Source organism: Netta rufina (assembly GCF_964035555.1).
Source record: "Netta rufina genome assembly, chromosome: 1".
Classification (NCBI taxonomy): Eukaryota; Metazoa; Chordata; class Aves; order Anseriformes; family Anatidae; genus Netta; species Netta rufina.
The window spans coordinates 64,829,245-64,855,761 of record NC_140123.1 but is presented as its reverse complement, the minus strand read 5'-3'; the positions used below and the strand labels follow the sequence as shown (position 1 = coordinate 64,855,761).

The window sequence follows — 26,517 nt, the reverse complement described above, 5'->3', positions numbered from 1 at the left end:
TTGAGGGAACTGGGCTTGATTAGCTTGGAGAAGAGAAGGCTCATTGCAGCCTTCCAGTACTTGAAGGGAGCATATAAACAGGAGGGGGAACGCCTCTGTGCATGTGTTGGTAGTGATAGAACAAGAAAGAATGGCTTTAAACTAAGACAGGGGAGATTTAGGTTGGAAATTAGGAGAAAGTTTTTCACTGAGAGGGTGGTGAGGCACTGGAACAGGTTGCCCAGGAATGTTTTGGATGCCTCATCCCTGGAGGCACTCAACGCCAGGCTTGGTGTGACACTGGGAAGCCTGCTCTAGTGGTTGGCAACCCTGACCAGATCAGCGGGGTTGAAACTAGATGGTCTTTAAGGTCTTTTTCAACCTAGGCCATTCTATGATTCTATGATATTCTGAGCCTAAATTTAATATATATATATATCCCTATGATGAATGGAGCTTTCTCTGGATCTTGATTATATGCCGATAAGACACTACTTGTAAACCTTTGCTTTGCACAGAACATGAAATGAATATTGCCGCTAGTTTCTGATCACAGATGTGCCCAGTTAAATACCAATGGCACTCTGCTTTGCTCTGATGCCTTAGTTAAGAGCTGGGCCTTTAAAAACACACATCTCTGGAAAAGTTCATCCAAACTAATCAACTGGATATTGCTTTCCAGCTTCTCCATTTTTATGGCTTGCGGGTGCTTACTAAAAGCCTTTAAAAGCCTTACCTGATACTTTTCTCTCTCTCACTTGCTGAGCAATTTCAAGACAGTAGTCCAGTCTAAATGTCAAGTTAAAAGAATTGACTTTCACATCTTTTCAATCTGGTCTTTCTGCATCAATCTTTAAGACCATTATGAAGAAAATTTGTAACTGTCGCTTGCAATCTGGTCTTGGCCTTTTATTAATTGCATGCTATGCCTGTGAGCCTTCTCTTTTTGCATGTTTTCTTTCACTCTCCTGTAGTGAAAAACCTCTTCTGTACACCTCATGCTTCTGTGCTCCAGCACGGTCAAGGCTCACTAGATGCTTAGTCATGTCAACCTGGCACATTTTGAATTTTCTCAATATCAAACTAAATGGATTTACTTTGAGCTCCATTGCTTGCTGAGTAAGTTCAGGATGTTAATTCAGTCTAAATGTCAAGTTAAAAGAAATATGATTCCAGCCTGCTGAATCATCTTGTTAACTCAGCATTCTTTTCACTTTGACCTTTCCTTAGGGAGGTACAGGTATTGCTCAATTACTTTCAGTCTTTCCAGAAGAATGTTGGAATTTTATAAGGCTACTTTGTCCTTTTTTCTCTAAGGTAATAACATTTACACTGGACATGCTTCATACTGTCTCAGACTTTATCCATCCCTACTTACTTGTTGTACTCTGAAGAATTCTTCAGGCACAAAACACAGAAATGCAAGTGTTGTTCACAAATGAGCTGAATTTGTAATATCCATATTTAATAAATACTGACTTGAAGAGACGTGAGCTTGTTAGTGAATCATTACTGGACTAGTTTATATCTTGGTCCAAACTGTCTTGGGCATGTGTTAGACTCTTTGAAATTGGAATTAGAAAAAAACTTCAGAGGATTATTTAAAATACCTGTGTGTTTTTTTCTGGATGTTACTGTCAAAAAAAAAAAAAAAAAAAAAAAGCTAGACCAGTATACCTAAAGTAAAATCAGTCTGTAAAAGAATATTGTCCTAGTGTCAACCTCTTTCTTACAGGATAAAGAATATGTTTTGCAATTGGGAGTAGTTATAATTTGCAGACTGCAATAATAAAACAATGATCTGACCACTTGTTCTGTGCCAGGATACAGGATCTCCGTCCCCAACTTACAGCATCCCTAGTAATTCTGTTACAGTATCCATTAGAAAGCATGAAACCAAATAGATATTGCAGTAAATATCTACAGAGACCATCAGCTGGGAATCGAGTGCAATTTATTAGGAAACCAAGCAGTGATGGCCAAGGGCCAGCCTGCCTTATCTGGGCAGTGGCCGGCAATGACTGCCTTAAGCCTGGGATCCTGGGAACAAGGGAAGGAAGATTTTGCAATAGTGTCAGATGGAGTAGGTGGAGTAGGCAACACCAGCCACAGTACTGCTAGAGAGGAAGAACAGAATTTTCAAGGCCTACAAAGGCAGTAGATGATAACAGCACCTGAGGTGTCATTACTTGTGTGGAGAAAAGTTACTGTAGTATTTATAATGCATGTACATGCATCTATAATGAAGGACTCTCTGCATTCACTTCAAAGGAGTCAGTTTCAGTAACCTTATGAACTAATTTTTGTGCTCAGAAAATTAAAAGAATAAATAGGGTGCTGGGAAGTACTAGGAAAGGGACTGACAGAAAAAACTCCAATGTTATTGCATCATTGTGTAAACTTGAATATTGCAAAGGATTCTGGTCATCTGTTTGAAGATGATGGGCATGAAATAGGAAAGGCAAAAAAAGGGTAACAAGCAGAATCAGAGCTACAGAACCTTTAATACAGAAAAATGTTATTTAAGACCAAAGTTCCCAAAACATCTGTACTGATCAACTTCTAAGTGGTTACTTCAGTCTTTTTCTTACTGAAATTCTTTCTTTGTCATAATAATGCTCATTTACAAGCTCAGATCACTTTTGAACTGTCAAGATTAAAAAGCATGAGTACTAAAGCTTGGATGTTATGGGCTATTGCTGTCATTCACTGCTTTCTTTCAAAGTGAGCATGCCCATCGGAAACCAGTAGTCTCCTGCTTTTCATTTTCCATATAAATCTTATTTCTATAAGCCAAAGATAAAACTGAAATGCAGATTGCTAACTAGTCAATTTTTGCAACTTTGCAAATTTTAGTTTTAATATATAATGTAGCCCTTTTAAATATCAGCACCATAACTCAGTGTGAGTATACTTTATAATTGTGCTTCAGCACTATGGTTATTGTGCTCCTCTGCAGAGTTGACAAAAATTTAAGTATGGTGAAGTTAATCACTTTTTTTTCAAATGTTTGACTCTCTACTAGAAATACCAACAGGTCTCTAACAGTGCTATTAGTGCTATAAAACTGCCACCATCACTTGGGGAAGACCTAAGTGATGTTGGTGTCTCAATAGAAATCACTGACCTGCCTTAAAGCAAGCTTGGTGAACTTTGTTTCAGTGAAAAACACTGGGGACCTGTTGCAAAGTCAGTGGCAATTATTCTGGAGGTACGTCCTTCTCGGATAAATGTTCTGTGCTATGGATGATTTTAACAATTGCTTGGCTTTATTAGATTTAGTTTCTGCCTAATTTCATGTTCAAGGTAATTACACAAAAACATCTCGAGGGGAAAAAATATTTTGAAGAATTTTTTTTTTCTATTCTTTTCAGTAAGTGCCCACAAGATGAATTAACTGTGGCTATTGTTTTCAGAGGAGAATTTCCATGGATTTCCATGTCAACTACATACAGGTTAAAATATATATAAAATATATATATATATATATTATTCTAGGAGCAAATATGTATATATAGATAGTGAGATAAATATGAAATCAGGAGTGCTTTTTAAGCATAAAGTGTAATATCTGTTATTCTGAAATACAAGTGCATTACAGAAGGGAGATTAACTTAAAAATTCAGGAAAACATTAGACACCAATAGCTAATGTGTTCATAACCTCTACCTTATTTATTTATTTAAAGTAAGGCAAAGTCTGCAACAAGACTGTACTCTTTATACTAAATTCTGTATACTGTTCCCCTGTGGTTTCATGTGAGCATAAGGATATTCCACCATCAATCTCCTGTTCTGCTTCCAACAGTGCCTAATGCAGCTGATATCTAGTGAGTGTGTGCACACCTGGCCAGTCTCTGTGGCTTATTCTTCCTGCATTCCCCAACATCCACTAATGTAATTATTTGGTCTAATATGTCCTATATTTTTATCTTAAATTGATCTAGGTTCTCTGATATATCTGCTACAAATAATTCATGGATCTTCCCAGCATCTTTTGCAGTGAAAACTGATGCAAGGAATTCATGACACTTCTGTGTGAAAGCCTTCTCAACCCTTAGTACATCTTTTACACCTTTCTTATCACAGCGCCAGTTTTCTGTTTGTATTCCTGACAGATCCATTAGCTGAAAATTTTCAACTTCTTCCTTTTTACAGATATCCCATTAAGTCAAGGTTGGGCCACAGGAACAAGAAGACAGAATTTATTTACTTTATAATTGTTATTATTGGTTTCACCTAAACTCTAATCTAAATCTCTCCTCTTTTAGTTTAAAACCATTCCCCTTGTCCAATTCTTCTATGCGTGAGTAAAAAGTTGCTCTCCATCTTTTTTATAAGCCCCCTTTAAGTAATGAAAAGGTGCAATGAGATCTCCCTGGACCCCTCTCGTCTTCAGGTTGAACATCCCCAGCTCTCTCAGCCTTTCTTCATAGGAGAGGTTCTCCAACCCTCTGATCATCTTAGTGGCCCTCCTCTAGACCTTCTCTAACAGGTCCACATCCTTTTTGTGCTGGGGGCCCCAGACCTGGACGCGGTACTCCAAGTGGGGCCTCACAAGGGCAGAGTAGAGGGGGAAAATCCCCTCCCTCATCCTGCTGGCCACTCCTCTGTTGATGCAGCCCAGAATGCAGTTGGTTTTCTGGTCTGCAAGTGTGAACTGCTGGCTCATGATAAGCTTTTTGTCCACAAGAACTCCCATGTCTTTCTCTGCAGGGCTGCTCTCAATGAGTTCTCCCAGTCTGTGCTTGTGTCTGGGATTGCCCTGATCCAGGTGCAGCACCTTGCATTTAGACTTGTTGAACCTCATTAGGTTTATGAGGACCCATTTCTGAAGCTTGTCCTTTGGACAGCATTCCTTTGGATGGCATCCATTCCTTCTGTTGTATCAACTGCATCACTCAGCTTGGTGACATCTGCAAACTTGTTCAGGTGCACTCAATCCCACTATCTATATCATTGAATAAGATATTATCAGTACTGGTCCAAAGACAGACCCCTGAGGGACACCACTCATCACTGGCCTCCACCTAGACATAGAGCCATTGACCACCACTCTCTGGATGTGGGTTTCAGGCCAATTCCTTATCCACAGAATGGTCCAACCATCAAATCTGTATCTCCGTTTTGGAGATCAGGATGTCATGTGTGATCACGTCAAAGGTCTTACACATAAGTCCAGGTAGATGACATTGGTCAGACTTTCCTTGTCAACTGATGTACTCACTCCATCATAGAAGGCTATGAGATTGGTCAGGCATGATATGCTGTTGGTGAAGCCATGCTGGCACCCCAGAACATGAAATAGCAGAAAAGCAGAGAAATTCAGTCCTTTGACTCCACCAGTTGCTATTTATTTTAATGTGTATCTGACAAAGCAAAATAAACGTCAAGAATGCCTGATTTCTGAATACTATAATCCAACTACTATAACCCAAAATTTTGTGGAAATAACTGTCATATGTGACATTTGTTTTCAGTTAGCTAGAGAATACTTTATGACATGTTCATTATACTTTGTGATGCATATTTAAGTATTTCTGTTGCATTAGAAAATATTTCTTTCATTTTCTTTTCAAATGTTATGTCTAACATCAGAAAATAGACAAGATTTGGCTTTATCTAGAGCTGAAAGTGTCATAAAGTGAAGAGAAGTATTTAAAAGCAGTTTCACATCACTTTGGAATTTGGTAGGTGCTGTGTGTGATCTGTTCTTGCCCATGTCTTACTGTGTATCTCAAGTCTATGGTAAAGACATACAGCTGCTGAATCTCACTTGTCTGTTAGCTGGGCATGGATAGACTCTGGTCACTGTTTATAGATATAACACTCGAAGACTTTTTTTTTCTATTTTTTTCTATGTCATATTGCTGCCCTCTGGATGCCTTACTCTATCTGATGCCTTTAGAATCCGTGCTATCGGTAAAGTGTTTTTCTGGGGGTCTCTTGTTTCTCTTTGGGGGTGTTACAGCTTCAAAATCATGTGAAACCTCTGTTGAAGATTATGGATCTCTGCAAATAATGAAGCTTGCCTGTCTGAAAGTGTGAAGTTCATTAGTGCTGATAATCACTTCTACACACCATCTTCTAGATTTTTCATGTGGTGTGATGTCTGGATGCCCAAAGTGGACAGGGTTTTCGGATCTTAGAGAAGGTTTCTGGCAGTGTATGTTTATCCAGACTGAGAGATTTCATAGACCCACTATCTTTCTGTTTTCATGGTCCCTGATATGAAGAACAATGCTACTTCATGGAGGTGATCATCAAAGTAGTATTAGAGGGACAGTCAGAGTAGATTATCCCAGACTGAAGCTGTGATGGTTCTCCTACAAGTATACAAATCCTATTAAGAAAGTCAGAGTTACAAAGACAGTGCCTGTAACATCAGACTAAGAAAACCTCTATGTAGGAATTTCTTGAAGGGGCCATATAATATGAGTATAGATGATAAATCCTCCATGTCTAATCACATATTCTTTATTTACCTATTCCCTTATCTGTTTCTTATGTTTTTTGTTTGTTTGTTTGTTTGTTTTATGTTATCTTCCCCTTGTAGCATGAAATCTTTGATCTATCATTAGATCTTCGACCTAGAACTATGAATATCTCACTGCAGTGCAACATTTTATTATTATTATTATTATTATTATTATTATTATTATTAGGAGGAGGAGGAGGAGAAGGAGGAGGAGGAGGAGGAGGAGGATTTTTTTTATATTATTTTCATTCTTTTTTTTTTTTTTTTGTATTATTTAATAAATGTATTTATTCTTGGTACCACCCAAAGTACCTCTTACACTTTGGTAATTTGGAGTAGCAACCGGAAATACAGTTTCTGAACATGGCAGGAACAATAACTAGTTTCTTTGTAGGAACATCTCTATGAATAATAAATCACAGAATGGCTGAGGTTGGAAGGGACCTCTGAAGATCATCTAGTCCAACACCCCTGCCAAGCAGGATCACCTAGAGCACATTGCACAGAATGGTATCCAGGCGGGTTTTGAATATTTCCAGAGAAGGAGACTCAAGAATTCAAGAACTAAAACCTGCTTCTCCATATTTTGTATACCTGCACCATATTTATTAATATTAAATAGTTTTGTTCCAAAAACAAAACAAAACAAAACAAAACCCCAAAACAAGAAATTTACATCATTGACTGACCTAACTTGGAACCATCTAAATTGTAGTTTTCTGTTTCCAGACTGTCTTCTGGGCTTCTATTACAACAAGGAGAGAGAGACAGACAGATAGACAAAAACAGTCTTCCAGGCGGTGGAAGTCCTATGTCAGGCCTGTCAAAGCCTATGTACTCAAAATTACATAAAAGGTTCCTACCTTCTGTCTCCTGTCAGGATTTACCCTGTTCTGTTAGCAAAATTTAAGTGCCAACATCCAAAGGACTACAAAACAAGTGGAAATATGGTTTGAAAAATTCCAGTGCTCTCACCTCTTTGTGGGTTTGAGGCCATCTCTATGCATATGAGTCTGACATACCTGGATATATCATCAGCTTGTGCAAGCTGACCAGGCACTGAAAAATATTTGTAATGTACCACGTAACCCTAACGCTCCCAAAAAACAAGTCCCTCCTGTCCCTGTAGCATGTGTATTTGAATCTCAGTGATGCCTGGAAAGCTGTAGGAATCATTTTGTATTTGCATATGCGCTATGTCTGAAGATATTTTGCCCTCCTCACCCATCTAATGGTAGGGGATTTGGGGAGAGGATTAGAGAGTATTTATGCAAGGGCTTTAGTCTTGTTTAGTCCTGGATTATTTTGTGTTTAATCACAACTTTCCACAAGCAGAAATTTCTGTACAGTCAAAGACTGCCTTACAGGATAATGTATTGAACTCATGAAATTGTAATAGTTTGGTTCTGCTTACCTTGTCTTTTTAGTAATCTAAAACAAATAACAAACTTTACAACAGTTTAAGTAGATGTTTTGTAATGGGAAGTCTTAAAATGATACACAGTTTATAGAGGACTGGCTGTAAAACACAAGCTGCAGAAAAGGAATTTATCTTCATTTTCTGTGAGCTAAGGTAAGGATATTTATATACACACAGACTGGGTATAACTCACTAAGCCAGTTTCCCCTTGCTTACCTCCTCTAGCATATCAGAGTGAGGGCTAGAGAGACCTACCTTCAGGCACAACACAGTTCTGAGTACACAGTCCCCTGAGGAAAAAAAAATAAAAATATTCGTATACCTGAACTTCAGTCTTATTGACTAAATTTAGTTAATCTAGTTTAGCAGTTTACTTGAATTTCTCCCTCCTACCTGTCTTTCTGTGCTGAAAAAGAGGATTATGTGTTGTAGGGTGATATTAAAATTCTGGAGAATTTTGGGACTCCTGATACTGAGATGGATTGAAGACTTCCAGACTTTGCAGGGTTGTTTTGTTGGTGGTGGTTTTGTTGTTTTTCTCTGTGTATTACTGAATACAACCATGCCAAATGCATAATAATTTGAGGAAAAGGGTCTGTCATGTATATATGAGCACAGAGGAGAATGCCGGAGGCCAGTTTCAGTGTAATTGCTATATCTTTAAAGATGCCAATGAGAGGAGAGCTTTGAAGCCACTTTAGATTTATATTCTGTGCACAGTCGACATAATCTGACAACAAGGTCCAAGCACACATATTAGGCTTATTTTAATATAAATAGATACATATCAAAAGCATACCCATACGTCCTTAAAAATAAAGCCGTCTTACTTTATTTTATATGTCAGTAGAAATTTTCGGGGGATTGGGAAGTGGTCCCTCAGAAAATACTGGAAAACTTGACCTCTCCGCAAGAACAGAGGTAATTTTGATTAGATGCTGAAAGACTGCTGATGTTTGAGTGATTTTAGTGTCTAATTTCACTACTGATATCAGATACTTATACACAGGAATGGAAAGTTGACGTTCTCCCCCACATGTGATAGCCTTGGTGTAAAGTAGTGTTAAATGCAAGTGAGAACTTTATATATGCAAGCAAAATTGGATCCAGAGGAATTCCCAAGCTCCATTTTATGGGAAAATAATATCCCAAGCCCTTTCTTTTTATTCACACCCCAGTTTCAGAGAAAATATTGTTATTTAGGGTAGAAAAGGTTGTTATTAATCCCACTCTAGATGTGAACAAAACATTGAGTCATACTCGTGTCATATCTTTCTTCTCTAATCTTGGAAGACTCCTGTGTAAGATTTTTCACACAATTATGGGCATATGTGTGTTTGTGTGTGCACCTTATGTAGTATATAATGTACAGTGTATCTGTATATATAGCATACAGGGTATATAAACATGCAGATGCTATATATAGTTTATAATATGTACATATATATACATATACAAATATATATATATGCAGTTGTACATACACTGACTTTTTCAGTGAGAAGGAATGGGTCATAAACCAAACTGCAAACATACCTGAAGGGTGTGGAGAAGGTTTCAATGTGTTCTGATTCCAAATAAATAAGTTTTCTGATCTCGGTTGACATTTGCTCTGACTCTTACATTTATTATTCTTGCAAAATATAAAACACAGCCTGTTATTTCCTGCTTTAGTTATATCAGTGTTCTAGTCTTTCAAAGGATTATTTTGGGTCAGCTATGATTGAAAACACTTTTCCTTTAGATGCAGACCAATATGCACTCCATTTCCTATGTAGATAGTAACACTTTATTGCTTAGCATCATGTAGTAATTTTGAAACATGGAAGAAAATTTTCCACCTGTCAGTTCATCTGGTTTTGAAGAGTTCAACTATATTTGTGATTTTACAGATATACATTCTGCAGACAGAATTATGTTTTCATTTTTCTTTTACCTTAATTTCAGCTTGACTGTTAGATCCATCAAAGCCATTGCAAAAGTTATTAAAAACACATAGAAGTTGGTTATTGGAAGAGTAAATCTCTTACAGGTATAATTTGTTGGCAAACTTTTCAAAAACAGGGATTTTCAACTGAATTACTGGCTTGATTTTCTGAAAGTGGTCTCAGAAACCTCCATGGATTTGCTCAAGCCTTGTAGTTCTTTCTACCAGGTGCCCAATATTGGCAGTCTTGGTGCAAAGTGTCACTTCAGGAAGTATTCTGGCTTTTGGTAATCTATATATGTACCAAAACCACATTTTCTCCTTCACACAGGTGCAGATAGAATCACAACATCATTTAGGTTAGAAAAGACCTTTGAGGTCACCAAGTCTAACCATCACTTAACACTACCAAGTCCACCAATAAACCTGAAGCACTGCATCGACACATTGCTTAAATATATCCAGATAATAGCAAAAATCCCTATAGTTTGGGATTGACTTTAAGCTACTTTAAATGAAAAGACAAGAAAACAAAACAAAACAAAAAATGGTATTTGCTATCAGAGGGCTCTGTGACATTCAGTTCTTCCAGGGTTCTAAACTTTTAATGCTGACCCATACAGATGGGACTTTGCACCTTTCACAACTCCCTGGACCAGAGTCAACTTTGACTTGACAGTTTGTCAGGTCAAAATAGGTGCTTTCCTTGAGTAAGGAGGACTCATCCCCTCTAGGAAATGCTGGAAGCAGAGGAACATATCCTGCCTTTAGAACTTTGAAGTTCCTCTAAGTTTTCGTCATCCATAGGATATAACCTGGTTTTAAGTTAATTCAGGTCAACATGTTCTCATTGAGCCCACTGATAGGGATGTCAGTGTGAGTGAAGGCCAGTTAAAATATGCTCACTAGAACTGGGCTTAGACAAGCAATCAAATGCAAAAAAGTAATACGCTTTGTGATTGCTATCAGTTTGTACAAATTAGACTTCATTGTTTCAAGGGAATGGCTTGCTATCTATTACTGTCTAGGGACTTTGTATAAATAAGGTAAGGCATGTTAGACACACAAAAAAAACAATAACCTTAATATTTTATAGCAAACAGTTTCTTTTGATCATCTTTTTCATAGAATATTAATTATATTTTAAAGAACTTCGAACAAAACCATTTTTTTTCAACTACGTCTCCAGATAGCAAACACAACTCACTGCCCTTTCAGTTTTCATTTTCCACATATCTTATTTTCTATACATCTTTGATTTGTTTCAGGCAGATAAGTGCCATGGAGGTGACACTGCAAATCTCGGAGACAGCAGCTCTGTGCAGTGGCACCGTTACTGAAGGACATAGATACAAATAATATTTTTTAGAAGTGTATATCACCACAAAAAATGTATCTGCTTAAATGAGCAGCCAGAGCTGGTGGCATTTCAGCTTTATTTCACCTCAGAAGGATTATAATTTTTTTTTCTTTGTAGAGCATAGAGACTCGGTACTGCTTTACTTGTTGCTGTGATGCCTTCAGACCATTCAATGAATCAGTCAGTATGGATGAGCCAGTGTCTTCTGAGGGCTGAGTTGTTTGGTGTGGGATCCTCAAAGTGTGCTGGAGGCATACAACATCTCCTGGCCCTGTACTTCCCTTACAAGGAATAGCCCCGGGTGAAAAAAACAGTTGCTCAGGTCTGTCCGGCCAGGCTGCTGCACAGGTAGACACACTTCACCCATGCTCCAGGTTGATTGGACATAAGACAGCTCCAAGCCTCATGCATCTGCATCAGCCTGTTGTGGAGCCCAGGGCACAGGCTGGCTGACTGGGAGGCTGAGTTTCATAGTCATAGCTGAGTGCAGTGTGTTCTCAGCTTTTGCACTGGAATTGGCTTCTGTCCCGCCAACTCATTGCATGGGAAGCCCAAGCTCATGTTTTTGTAACTGTCTTCCTTGCTGGGTAAGGCTCTAGAGGGAAAGAGATATCCTCCACTTGGGGAACATATAAGTATCTAATGCACTTCTTTTTCTAAAACAAGACTGTTACACAAACAAAATTATAGCTATGTGTAATGCATCTTTAATTTTCTCATGCACATTAATGCTAGAAAATCCATGGTGAGGAAAGGTCAGAATGAAATATGAGTCATATATGATAGAAGTGACACCATGGGCTGCTTGTTTGTGTAGATGCGAATATGTTCACTGTGTAAGTCAAATTGCTGTTAAAAGCCCGTTAGCTAGCACAGTGAAATAATTCCTGCAACTAAGAGGATTATAGTGGTTCTTAAGTCCACAACAGAACTTCACTGATATTAGCAGCAATAGCTTATATGCTTCAAGGGCAGTGTACGAAGCCCTAAGTTTTGTATTTAAAACATATCTTCACCCTGAGGCATTAAGATGACTACTCATATTTCAATAACAAAAATTCCCAATAAAGACTTGAGCTGATAAAATATCTTTCTATGGACTTCAATTTTTAGTCTTGACAGTAACATTAAAATAATTAACTGCAAAGCCCCTTGTGTGTTTTTATGGCTTCCTCCCTCTGTATTTGTTCATATTAACACATTATGTGGCCCCAACTGAGCAAAGTGCTCAGATGCATGCTTAAATCTCACTTCACCAGTGAACATTTGAGTGCAAATGCTTTAGAATCAGGGCCCATTGGACAGTAAGATGACCCAAAGCAGATGTTTCTGTTTAGTCCCTGTTTCCACAGAGACTATGCATCTCTTCAGTGCTCACTCTTGTTTTGGACTTAGCCACTGAAATGCTAATAAAGAAGGCATCAATTTTAACCCAGAGATCTGCTTTCTCATGATTGTCTTTCTTAAATAACAATCAAAGTATTTAATCTATCTTAGTATTAAACCACAAAGTTCTAGGGTAGCCCACACTGAGAAAAAGATTTCTTGGAGATTCTCTTTCCTACATAATTTTGGAGCTTTGATGCCTTTTTTTTTTTTTTTTTTTTTTTTCCCTCCTTGTTTTTGCTTGAGGAAAAAATCCGTGAAGATGGGAGAGGAGGAAGCTCATCAGCATTGACATTTGAGTCACTGCTTAGTTTGAGACATTCCTGGAGCTTGTGGAGGGTTATTCTTACTTATATGCAAAGAGAACTTTTAGTTTCCTTGTTAGAAAAAAAAAAAAAAAAAAAAAAAAAAAACAGGGAAGACGGTCTTACTTGATTGGTTTGTAAAGGAAGAAGAATGGTCTTTTTCCAGCTTTTTCCTCTACTACATCTCTTGCATTAAAAAGTCTAGTTCCCTTCTGTTCATTTCAAGAAATTGTAGTAGGCTAAATGTTCAAAGATTGGCAGACGTCCCTCAGATAATTATAAATATTTCATTTGTCTCTGGTTTTAGTAGTACTGTTGAATATTTGATTATGTCAAAACAAGCACTCATAACTGACACATAAGAAGTCTGACAACAAACACTGCTGCTCATAAATAGCCTTCTCTTTACAGTGCAGTTTTGGAGGAGTAAAGAAAACACAGTTATTTGCATATAAAATGTACAGAGTCAGCTCCAGGAAAAATGTATCAGCCATGATAAATAAACAAAGGACTTTGCACACATTTCCATATTACTTATTTGGAGTGGGCTAGCTAAAGGATGATTACAGCATCAACTACTTAGATTCAGACTATATGATTTTTATTATCTTCTACTTTAATAAATAGTTGGAGAAAGAGAAATTGATCTTGAAGGACAACACGAATAAACACCCCCCTTTGATTTTTAGGATGTTATGGTATACATGTCCCTTCCTTGAAATTACTATGGATGCTGGGTTCTTACTATACAGTCTTTCCACTTTGTAGTTAGACGAATGATGTGTCATATATTCTTCATAACCTTTCAAGATGTTCACAACTGAAAATGTCTGGGAGCTGTTACAATCTATGAGAAAGGCTTTATTGGAGAAAGAACATTACTGCAGTAGGTAAGGAGTACAGACTAGGGTAAATGCAAAAAGAAAACACGGGAGAATTCATGAAAACAATCAAGCTTGATCTCCATCGCTGAAGTTTCCTCCTAATAACAGCTAACTTTAACCTAACTTCCTTATTTTGTGTCTGAAATACAACAAAAAAAACCTCAGTTTGTTTCTAGATAATGGGAATATGCACAGTTGTACATGTTAGTGCCTTATAGGGGTGACATACCTCTAGCATTTGGGGTCTTGCAGTTGTCTTTAAGATGCAGCAACACAGCTACAGTGTACACCCATTGCTTGGGTCTTCCCTGGTGCCAATGGCATCCTCTGAGCAGGCGAAATATTCCCTTGGTCCTACAATTCATGGCCAACTAAATCCACAGGGAGCTGAGGAGGGCTTGCCCATAATGATATTGTTCCTTTGCATGCTATTGTACTGTAACATTAACTGTGTCAATGTGTCAGGAAGGTGCGGGTTAGACTTCTGCAAGGAAAAAGTCAGACTCGGTCTTTTTTCTATAAGATCAGCCAAGCTTTCTCTAGGTCATGGCTTTTCCCCAGGTCCCTGCCATGACAGGCCCACACATTTACCTAGGACTGATCTGAGGCTGTTCTCTGAGGTTCATGGCAGAGTGGCCACCACAGAGAATTTTGGGGTCCTTTTCTTAAACCTCCAATGCAATGGATGTTCCACAGTTACATCAAAAGCTGTTAGCATCCCTTGCTACTAACCCCTTCAATCTCCTACTATAAGCTCCCCTTTTTAGCGGTTCACGACCCCTTCAGACTTTGACAAGTGCTGTTGAAATTTCCCATGCTCTGCACAGACCTGCCAGTTTCTTCTTTGCCAGCACATGAAACAGTACTTCATCCCATCACTTGGTGAGAAATATATCTGCTATATCTTGTCAGCTGGGAGAGGAGGGGATTCAGCTTTTGAGGTCAACTGAGTAATGTGTCACTCAGGTCCCCTTTGAGCACATTTCTGCAGTTGCCTTCCTCCTCACTGAATACCCCTGTGGCTTCTTCCGTGCTCTGTGACCTATCACATCTAATGTATCTGCTCAGCAGACTGCCATAGTCATCTAACCGTGGTGTCTTGCATGTCAGATTGAGTGGAAAAAGAGGGTGAAAGAGAGCATTGGGTATATATGCGAGATATTCAGTTTTACTACAGGGCAAAACAAGACAAGAGCTAATTGTGCCAGTCTTATGCTTAGTGCCTGAGATTAGACAAGCTTGACTGTTGCTACCTGAGGCTGATTTCTGAAAAAAAAAAAAAACAAAAAAAAAAAACCACACTTCTGCTACATCTCAGAATGAAACTAGAGGAGACACATCATTTTCTCATTAAAAAAGAACCTCCCACAGAAAACAAAACAAAACAAAATAAAACACAACTTATTTTCCTTAAATGTAATGCCTTCTCTACATCAGAACAGGTCTCTCAAGTTTGCAGGAAATGTCTCTGTCCCAAAAAACACAGTTGAATTTACAGCAAATGCATGTGTTTTCCAGCCAACCCAACTACATACCTTTTTACCCCAAAAAATGTCCAGTATTCCTTGTATAATTTTAAGATGTATTTTAGATTTCCTATATATTTAAAAAAAATATTATATACACCCTATATCTTCACATTTACATTGGGCTTTACATATTCTAGCACATTATTTTAATCTATTTTTGATTATCATTGCCCAATGTTCTATCATCTGTCTATCCAGACACTAAGCATTTCTGGGAGGCACTTCCATTTGACTATTGAAAATAAAATGTAACAATTGTGTTAAATTGTCCAATGCTTTCAAAATAAGAAATAGAGTCGTTTTAATGTTAAATTGCCTGCTGCTTTTTCATCTGCAAAACTGTAATTTTTATGTAGCTGTATTTTGCTTGAGGCCTTCCAGCACGTATAAACAGAACTTTTAAAGGTAACATCTTTTAAAGGTAGGCTGCAAAGCTGAAAAGACAATGAAACAAAAAGTGTGTAGATAAATGTAGTATATGCTTTTGAAAACAAAACTCCAGGGCCACTTCTACAGAGTAGTCTAAACCTTGTTGAAATCCTCTTGCATCTTGTGTGTTATTAATGTATTCCAGAATTACCAGGGTGATACCACAATGTGTTGGGTTGACCTTGGCTGGTCACCAAATGCCTAGCCATCCATTTGTTCACTCCTGCTCCTCAGCAGGACAGGGGCAGAGAGTAAGATGAAAAAACTTGTGGGTCAAGATAAGGACAAGGAGATCACTCACCAATTACCATGACAAGCAAAACACATTCAACTTGAAGAAAATGAATTTAATTTATTGCCAGTTAATTACAGAGTAGGATAGTGATAAATAAAAACAAAATTAAAAACACTTTCCCCCTTTCCTTATTCCCAGACTCATCTTCTCTCCTGATCCTTTTACCTCCTTCCCCCAAGAGGTGCAGGGGAATGGGAAATGGGGGCTGCATTCAGTGCATAATGTTTCATCTCTGCCATTCCTTCATCCTCACTTCCTTCCCCTTCCCATGGATCCCTTCCACAGAATGATGTATTTCACAAACTGCTCCAACATAGGTACTTCCCATGGGCTGCAGTTCTTCAAGAACTGTTCCATCATGTGTCTGTACTAGAGGGTGCAGTCCTTCAGGAACAGAGGTTCCCCTGTAGGCTGTAGCTCCTGCCAGACCACCTGCTCCTCTAGACAGGTGCAGCTCCAACCTGGGGCCTGCTCCTATGTGGTTTCTCCAGGTCACATCCACCTGCTCCACTGGGGGCTCCTCCACGAGCTGCAGCATGGAGGTTTGCTCCATGTGGGACCCATGGGCTGCAGGGGGACAGCCTGCTCCACCAGGGGCCTCTCCACAGGCCTCAGGGGAGCTTCTGCTGTGTGCATGGAGCACTTCCTGCGCTCCGGCTGCACTGACCTTAGTGTCTGTGGAGTTGTTTCTCTCAAGTTTTCTCAATCCTCTCTCCCACAGCTCTCCAAATCCTCTCTCAATCCTCTCTCCCAATATAGAATGAAACAGTTAGTAGGAGACTCATGCCCAGAACACTATGAAAAAGTAAGATTACTGACACTTGGGAAGCAGATGAGTTACCTAAATGAAATATAAAATACAGTTAACTGCTACAGCAGCTCTGGGCATCAAACAAAAAACTTAGAGAAGCATCAAATACATTTGGGATTCATCACAAGAGATGTGATCTTATCATACTTGTCTGCTCTGGAAAACTGGGACACCCAGGTCATTTGGGATCGAGAACGATTATGGAAGGACATATATTATGTTCCTTCTTCACTGTTGTTGTTTTGTTTTGTTTTGTGTGGTGTTGTTGTTGTTGTTTTGTTTGTTTTTGTTTGTTTGTTTGTTTTTGTTTTTGCTATCTGCAGTTCCATACTTTCAATCTTTTCTCTGCAACAGTGAGAATAGAAATATACTCTTGAAAATAACTATACTTAAAAAAAAAAAAGTCTGAAATTCTAACTTGCTCATCCCAGGAACTGGACTGTAAGTAAATCATATTATAGAATTATAATATGAGGTACATGAAAATTAGAATGATTGCGTACCTTGGTGTAAACATGGAAGTGAAAGATTCCATGAGCATGACAGCTAACTAAATTTGCTTTCCAATGGGTTTGTCTCACGACAAATGAGTTTTTAAACTCAATTATAGAAGACTGCAGTGGAAGGTCATCTTTCATAGACCCTGGGGACACATGAATGTCCTGTTTCAGGAACGTCTGTGATCAGAGATTTCTCATTTTTAATGATCAGAAAAGGAAAATTAGAGGAAAACAAACAAACAAACAAACAAACAAACACAGCAGTGCTAAAATTAAAGCTGAATTAGAGTAGATTTTCTGGTATCTAACTTAAGTTCATCTCATATTACATTTTTCTTCTTGATGAAAACATTAGCAGGGATCCTTCTTCTCTATTGATATGTGAAGAATTCAGTATCAAAAACTCTAAGTCAACCTCCTAAGTTTCAGAACATCACTCAAATTTTAAGGAAGATATTGGAACCAACAGACAGACTTATTAAAACAGACACGGTGATGATATAGGCTTCCCTTCTTAAAAAACTGAGTTGAAGATGTAAAAATAGAAGGATGTGTAACAAAATTCTTGCACAATCATTTCACATTTACACATCTTTCCTTCCCTTATTTCTCATCTGTAGTTCATCTATGCACAGAGTAAACTCTTGCAAACTCTTTAGGACAGAGGTCTTATCTGAACAAAGAGGGAAAATGTGCTGACCGGTGCTGCTGCCTTTATTGAAGATCTTTATTGAGCTAGGACTTTGAATTTCTGGTTTAATAGTAAGCTTGCAACATATCTTCCCTTCCCTTCCCTTCCCTTCCCTTCCCTTCCCTTCCCTTCCCTTCCCTTCCCTTCCCTTCCCTTCCCTTCCCTTCCCTTCCCTTCCCTTCCCTTCCCTTCCCTTCCCTTCCCTTCCCTTCCCTTCCCTTCCCTTCCCTTCCCTTCCCTTCCCTTCCCTTCCCTTCCCTTCCCTTCCCTTCCCCTCCCTTCCCCTCCCTTCCCTTCCCCTCCCTTCCCTTCCCTTCCCTTCCCTTCCCTTCCCTTCCCTTCCCTTCCCTTCCCTTCCCTTCCCTTCCCTTCCCTTCCCTTCCCTTCCCTTCCCTTCCCTTCCCTTCCCTTCCCTTCCCTTCCCTTCCCTTCCCTTCCCTTCCCTTCCCTTCCCTTCCCTTCCCTTCCCTTCCCTTCCCTTCCCTTCCCTTCCCTTCCCTTCCCTTCCCTTCCCTTCCCTTCCCTTCCCTTCCCTTCCCTTCCCTTCCCTTCCCTTCCCATCTTTACCCCCCCCTCCCCCCCCTTTTTTTTAAGTTTGCTTGCATTTCATTTCAAGGAGCTGACTTTTTGCTTATTTTGTAGTTTGTAGTTTTACCTGCACTTAGTTCCCTTGGGTGCAGTTTATTCTCAAGAACTGCACTTTGAGGCAAAGAGACCTTAAAGTGGATATAAATAACATTTGGCTGAGTACAAGACTCGATTGATTTATTTTAAACATTTTAATACTTCCTGAAATCCTGCTGGCTCATCTGGGTTAGCTAAACACATGCTGGGGGGCAGTTATGGAATTAACCATAGCCTTTGGAGACCAGTTTGCTGAGGCTCTATCTAGAGCTGTTGGAGAGAGACTGGAACCAAAATTAGCCTCCTTGAAGAGTTTGTCTTTCTCTGCTGGCTGCAAAGATGTTTAGGAAGACCAACCAGTGTTCAGTAGTAGTCTGCAGGGAAATGTATTTACACCAAGGGTTAAAAATAACATCTAGACATTACTTTAATGTTTAGCCTCCATCTTAGTGCTCTAGACTCCAAAAGAACATGATGCATTAGTCCAGAACAGACAAAAGAAGAATACATTTTGAAATGCGGAGAGGCTTTCAATACTTCCTCAGCAAGACTGGATGTGCCCAGCTATAGCCACACTATAACTATTGGTAAATTCATAACAGCAATATGGGCTATTGTGCCATTGCATTGAACAGACCATTTAGGTCTGTGCTTCCTGTTTACCCAGTTCCTCTCTGTTTCCCAAAAACAACAGAATAACTGAACTAAGTCAATATTTGGAATGCTTTATTTATTCATTTTTAAGAGCACACACACAAAAACAAAGAAACAAAACAAAACAAGTAAACAAAAAAACACTATTCTGACGGTTATCAAGAGTGAGGCTGATTTATCAAAATGGTGAACTACCCAGAACAGATAATCTATAAAGAATAAATCCTACCACTTAAAAGTTCATAAAGTCTTGTTTGGAAGGCTTCTCTAGTGTTCCACTCTTCATGTGACCTTTGCCAACATTACAGTGGGCTAAAAAAGACTTTGATAACAAGCCTTGACAACATCCAAGGGCAGATGTACTGAGCATTAGCACAGTCTTAATGTTGCTCTGCTGTTTCCACAACCCAAACAGTAAATGCTTCTGTTGGTTCTCATGTGTTTCATAATGCTTCTCCATCTCAAGCAAGTCTTGGGGACTAGAATAACTTGAGTGAAAATATTATGCAATTATAGAGAATACCATACCTAAAGAGCAACTGGAGATGACCTACCAACTAGTAAAAACTAGATGGTAACTTCTGTTTTCGCTCCAACCTCTTCTTTGACTCTGGGTTATGCATGCAGCATGATATCTGTGAGGCTTTCCTCAGTGTCCGATGGAAACAATGAAGGTCTTCCCATTGCATTCTCTCACTTTTGGGTTCGATGTTGATTTGTTTCTGGAATTACAGTGTTGATTGTCATTGCTGATCTAAAATCAAGAGTCCCGGTGTTATTAAAACAATAAAAACAACTGCTCAGCTTCTTAAATCCTATCTTTTTTTCCCCTTCATCTTTCACTAGGTTGGAAAAATCCACAAGAACACTGCCCGCAAAAGAGAATACCACGTACTGTTCATGGTGATCACTACGGTTATCTGTTATCTTGTGTGTTGGATTCCCTATGGAGTTATAGCACTACTTGCAACATTTGGTAAGCCAGGTGTGGTGACTCCAGTTGCAAGCATCATACCTTCCATCTTAGCGAAAAGCAGCACTGTTTGCAATCCCATTATCTACATACTTATGAATAAGCAGGTAAGATATGTTATTTTAAAATTATATTTTCCTCAGGGTACGTCAGGACTTCTGTGACTACCTGTCCTGTGGATGTGTCTTTGGGAAAAGGGCATTCAGGGCTGAAAAATATCACTGGAGTCCTGGGATGGAAATGCCAACACATTATGTTGCTAAATAGCAAGAACAGATATACATCTGCTTACTGAAATTGCTCATGTTCTTCTGAGGACTTGCTGTGTGTTAATTTGCATGCTGCAGTGCTGCCAAATGTAATGGAATCTATTTACAAAAGAAGAATATTGGGGGATGTAGGTGGAAGAAAAGAGGGACAAGAAGAGGAAAGGATTTCATGACATTGAAAACAATCTGAAGGAGATCTGTTGCAAACACTTAACCATTTTTCTCGACAGATACGCTTGAAAACAAAAAGTCATTTCAATTAAGTTTTTATGCACTTTTACATTTCTTTCTGTTAAATTCCCACTTCATCTATATGCCAAAATAGGGAACAATTTTATTTTCTCTTGAGGGGCAAGGCCAATTCTAACATTTCTAAAATGCCTAGATTTGGCTGAGGTGCCTTATTCCTGTAAATGGCATTTTCTGTACAGAAAAGTGAACTTAAAATTTCTGCATTGACTACTCTGACTCTGAAGTTTGATAAGGGCAGATCTGGAAGTTTTAAAAGTGTTTTCCAGTAAGGTATTTGGAAAATACACGTAGGTTATGAAAACACTTTAAACACTTTATCTTTTTGATTACATTAGTGTGCTAAACATTGATATGAATTTCCTGTTCTCACTGTGTCCATTGCTATTACATAGCAAATAAATCCTTATTTTTTTTTTATTTTTTTTTTTGCCTGGTGCATGCTGGAGCCTAATCTCAGTATTTATCAACAGCAGTGTTATATTATTTTGAAGCCTAGAAAAAGGAAACATTGAACATAAAAGCCAAATATATTCTAATTTAGCCACTGTCTGAGATTATTCTTCATCTACCCTAAATTATTAAACAAGGAATTAATATGCTCCTGAAGACTGAGGGAAAAATCCCAGATAAGACATGAAACTTCCCTGAAATCAGAAGGAAACAATATTTTTGCCCTCCCCAATGCTAGGACTTCTTTTCCAAAGTCTAGTTTAAGCTGACATTGGAAATACAAAGAGCTCCAGAAAGTGCTAATACTGAAACAAAATTGTAACTTTTTCTCCTTTCCCTTACATGTTACAATTATTATGGAAACTTCTCAAGAGCAGCATCTGTCTTGCTTCTTTGTCCTCTGAGCACTTAGGTCCTTAACTTCCATGAGGTCATCTGGCCATGCTATGGCCACTAGAGCAAGCTATAACAGAGAAGGCAAGTACATTTTGGCATTGTATTCACACACAGAGCACATCCCAGACAACAGGGTTACAGAAGCTGAGGTAAAGATATGGATCTTAAAACACATGAACTCAATGTAGAGCCTTGGGTGTCTCCATATGTCTCAAGAACAGAATCACAAGCACAATTACCAGTGGTGACAACCTGGCAGCCACAGATATAAACACAACAAAAGAAGGCTGTTTTTATATTCTCCAACTGCTCCAGGCAGTTATTGAGAACTCTGTATTCTGCAGCATCAAAGGCTTACGAGATAGTCACACTGCTGTGGGTGTGCTGAGACAGAGAGGAAAGGTTCACTGTTGGGAAAAACTTGATTAGCAAGAATAAAGCCAGGATGCTTGCACATCACAGGAATGTAGCAAGCTGTCCAAAATCACTCTTTCCCTGCAGTAGCTGTTTCTTTCAGATAAAAAGAAGAAAATTGTGAATACTTAACTTGTTTCTCAATATGAGGCTGACATTTGATCCAATTTATCATCTCTTATAAAGGAAGAACAATGCTGGATGATCTGTCTACAGGGGGAGAATTCCATTTGGACCATTTTGAGGCAAGGCAGGCAATTTCTTAGCAGCAGGAGCTGAAAAGACTTTGTAACAATTCAGGAGCACCCTGGCAGGGAACTGCAAACAGTTTCTTAAATATATCTTCTTAGTCTTCAGTCATATGCAAGACTGAAGTATTAGACTTCTCTCTTTGAACTTTGAGAATAATTCTTCTGTTTCCCACTACCTGCTGTTCTGCAGTTGCCATCATTTAACAAAAAATGCAAAGGAACAGAGTAGTTGAATAAGTCTTGAAGGGTAGATCATTAGTTGCCAGCTGGTAGTCACTGTATGATTTTTTATTATTTTTATTTTTAATACAGCTAGCTTCCTTAGTGTTGCAGAAATCAAGACAAGATCATTCCTGAAAAGGAGCTTTGTCAGATTAGGGGTAAATACTCTCATTGTAATAAAACCAAAATAATAGTTCTCAGTTCTCATTTGTTTTGCCATTATTTATTAGCAGAAAAATAACTATTTTTATCTGAAACTGAGGAATGGTCTTCACTCACAAGAGGTGAAACATATCCATCCATCTGTTCACCTTCTTTTCAGACCAGGAAAAAAAAGTTAAACACCTTTGTCCTATGTATGAAATGCATTCACAGCATGTCAGCTACTTAGTAGCTTTCCTCATTCCTTTCTGTAAATTTAACCCTTCAGGAAAAGTTCTCTTCCCAGCACTTAGCTTCTCTGGGCTTCATGTTTTGCTGAGAATTGTCATAGGAGGCTGGTGCATCCCAAAAGAAAAATTATCTAGCCTGTATTTTTCATGGTCATGTCTTGGATACAATATGCCAATGGTAGGCTATTTACTCATGCATGTTGTAAATACACCGAGAACATATGGCTTAATCTCTAGGTCTCTGTGCATAAGCTAACCTTTTTGCTTTGGGACCTGCTCTGAAGGTTGCAAAACAGCACCGGTTGACTGCAGCCAGAGTGTTAGCTTCCATCTGTCATAAAGCAATTTGGAGTATCGTGGAATTGCCACCCTCGGAGCCTGCCTTAAAAGTCATCCTGCAGAACACACCTTTAAATTAACTCTTGAACATGTTTTGAGTCACTTTCATGGTCCAGAAACCCCAGAAAAAAAAAAAAAAAAAAAAAAAAAAAAAAAAAAAAAAGTTAAATCTTTGTTGGTTCCTTCTGCACTGCCTTGAGGTGATAAAATAGCTGGGGTGAATTTCTTTCCAGTAGTGGGGACTCCCTCATGCAGGACCACATGGCTTATACTGCTGTCTGTTTGCTGCTCCTTTCCAGGAGCACAGAAAGGCATAGTTTCAGCTGGACCATTGCTGGTCTAAAAACATCATTCCAGGCTTTCATTAAGCTTCACTGACAAAGCTGTAAAGCATTAAGCTGCTTGAACTGCCTGAGATTGAAGTAACATCTTCAAACTTCCACCCATGCAGCTACCCCAACAAGTTATTTATGACAGCTTCAATTTCCCTCTTTCCACCATGGTGATGCAGAAACCTCCTCTTCCACATGTTACATACAAGCAGTTGTTAAGCCTTCACCAGAGAGATACCAGCTCCCCCATAACAATGGGCTTGCTGTTGCACAGATAGGGGCATCTTGCCTTCCTGTAATCCATAGGGCAACAGGAACTCGAAAAACCAAAAACTTTCTGATGGGTGTAACTGTACTTCAGGACATATTTCACTGAGAACCAGGTATCAATAGCTGGATAACACAATAGTGCAGCAGCTTTTTAGGTTAGCCTTATCTGATGTATGAGAAGTTCATTCAGTTTTTATTGATATAGAAGTCTAGATACGAATAATGAGTGCTTGAGAGGGTATGGTTATGGATGAGAAGTGGGTATTGAGAGTGAGTCAGTCTGCACTTGCTATTTCACATAATTTCAAGGTAGCATTCAGAGAAAACAGGAATTTGCTTCATTGCAACTGACAGCCAAATTTTAGACAAATGAAACCTTATCACTTAAGGATCTCTAGAAACAATCACTTGGAAGCCTCTGATCAGTTTACATATATATGTTACAACATTTGTTGATGTAAAATGATCTTGCTTAGCTGTGGTTCATGGGCTTCAGACTAATCACATGATTTCAGCAGTTATTTCCAGACATTTAGTCACTCAGGCAGTACACCTACATTTCCCTGGACTACTGAAACTCAAACCAGCACTTCTAATGCTGTTTCGCATATTACAGTTTGGAAAACAAAAAAACAATCACACACTCACACATAAATAAAAAATAACCACTCAAGCACTGTGATAATCAGTGTCCTATTTCTGGTGTCAGAAAATACCTTTGAGCAAAAGTAAGGAGGGAGAGCGTGAGGGAAGAGATGTTTTAGATGTGAATAGAAGTTACTGATTACCAGTTTGATTTCTACCCTGACTTCTTGAATTAAAATCACTACACTTATAAAAATAGAAGCAGAGCTTGTCATTTTCCCCAAGGATCTGGAGAAGTGATGCTGACAAGAATATACACACTTGTCTGAAAATAATTAATAGTGTGACCTTTCCAAAGTTATCATGATTTGGGGCTTGGTGAGGGCGAATAAATTAAAATAATGAACAAACTAAGCCAACTGCAAATAATTCTGCCTTTTTGTTGTTGTTGTTGTTTGTTTCTGATGGGCAATGAGATGTGAATAATAATGTACTTAAGAGTGCTCCTCAACAAGACCTGGAGCCAGCACATGCAATTGTGCTTCTCTCTTCTCTCATGAGTGAGCACTTAGGCACGTAGCCCTGTTGCTGCAACGGGGCTACTCACACATTGAATTTTCTTCAGATTTATCTTCATTGCTCATGCACATAGTGTAAAATAGCCACCTGGGCCCAAGCTGGGAGCCTCAACAGAGAGGCTATAAAGAGGTGAGGTGACAGTATTGGAGACCAATGTGTGATAAGCAGGAGTTAACCCAGCAAGGAAGTGGAGTTTCCCCAGTAGGTTAGAACTGTGAGAAAAAGGAAAGGCATTTTCATATTGTTTAGCTGCATTAAGATGAGCAATAACACACCATCCAGAGAGGTGGCACCGATTCAGGTCACAAGTCAGACACCTCCCAGATGTGCTGCAGCTGCAGTGCGACCTGTACCACCTCCCCACCACTCACCAAGCAGATCACTACCAGGCCAACCCCTCTTCAAATGCATTTGTGGAACTTGAAATGAGTCCTTCTTTAGTGATAAGATTTTTGCACCTTATACACAGTTTTCTAACAACCCTTTTCAGTCCATCTTGATGCGACCTTATGCACCGAGCAGGGAGAAATGCATATGCACTTTGGGAAACAGAGCTGCACATGACAGTCATAAAGAAAAATAGAAAAAAAATAATAATAACCTTAACATTTCCCAGCTGGATACATAACAGCTGTATTTTCACAGTCAATTTTCATGTGGTATTGTGCAGTTTTCAGCATTTCCCACAAAAGGTAATGTTTCAGTTTTCAAACTGCAGGAATATGTGGGTAAGTTAATGGTTTTTTGTTGTCTTTTTTTTTTTTTTTTTTTAAGTGCTCATTTTTCCCCTTGGAAAACTAAGATACTTTAGCTGCATGAGAACACAGTAGGACAGATCCAGAAAGATGGTACACAATAAAGAGACAATTGTGTTAAATCTCATTTTATGGACAAACTGAAACATATCTATTAAGTCCTGAAAAGAAATCCCATTTTTTTAAGTTCATGACCTTCTAGAAGTTTTCAGACTTATCATAAGATTTATTGCTATAAATTGCTATTTTTTCATTAAAATTCCTGTAAGATGTTAATAAGAAGTTAATAAATGATTATTATTTTTTTTTAATCTCTTTCACTGTTTTCTGGTCTGATATTAGGTATATAAAGAAGTGGCACCGTATTACCTAACAAGCAGTATTATGACTTTTTAAAGTTGAGGGGCAAAAGGAAGAGACGTCTCAAGGGCACCTTTACTGCTGTCATAAAGTACAATTGCATCTCACACAGTGAGTTCAGAATTACTTTAGGTATTTCTTTCTCAGATTATGACAAAAAGATCAGTTCAGACAAATAACCTATTTAACTAGGGTTACAAGTACATTTAGCAGCCCCAGCTAGCATCATGCTGTCCCAGGCTATACTCCTGGTGCAACCTGGCTGAATATGTTCAGCATTATCCTGCCTGTCCTGTGGATGCTTTCAGAGGGCTGGACCAACCTCAATATCACAGAAGAGTTTAGGACTTGTTTGTTCAGACCCACATGAAAAGTAGCAAGCAGGCAGCCAGGTCACCAAAAGTCAG

At 38.7% G+C, this 26,517-nt stretch overlaps 1 protein-coding gene across 1 annotated transcript in view; it reads left to right on the top strand.

The window, feature by feature from the left end:
• Positions 1-26,517, top strand: part of LOC311213249 (pinopsin-like) — a gene marked incomplete at both ends in the record, with an annotated part of 84,293 nt that overhangs the window by 39,212 nt on the left and 18,564 nt on the right. Inside the window, one exon of the mRNA XM_084293130.1 lies at positions 20,118-20,351. Coding sequence (XP_084149256.1) covers positions 20,118-20,351 — 234 coding nt within the window. The remainder of the gene's footprint in view (positions 1-20,117; positions 20,352-26,517) is intronic.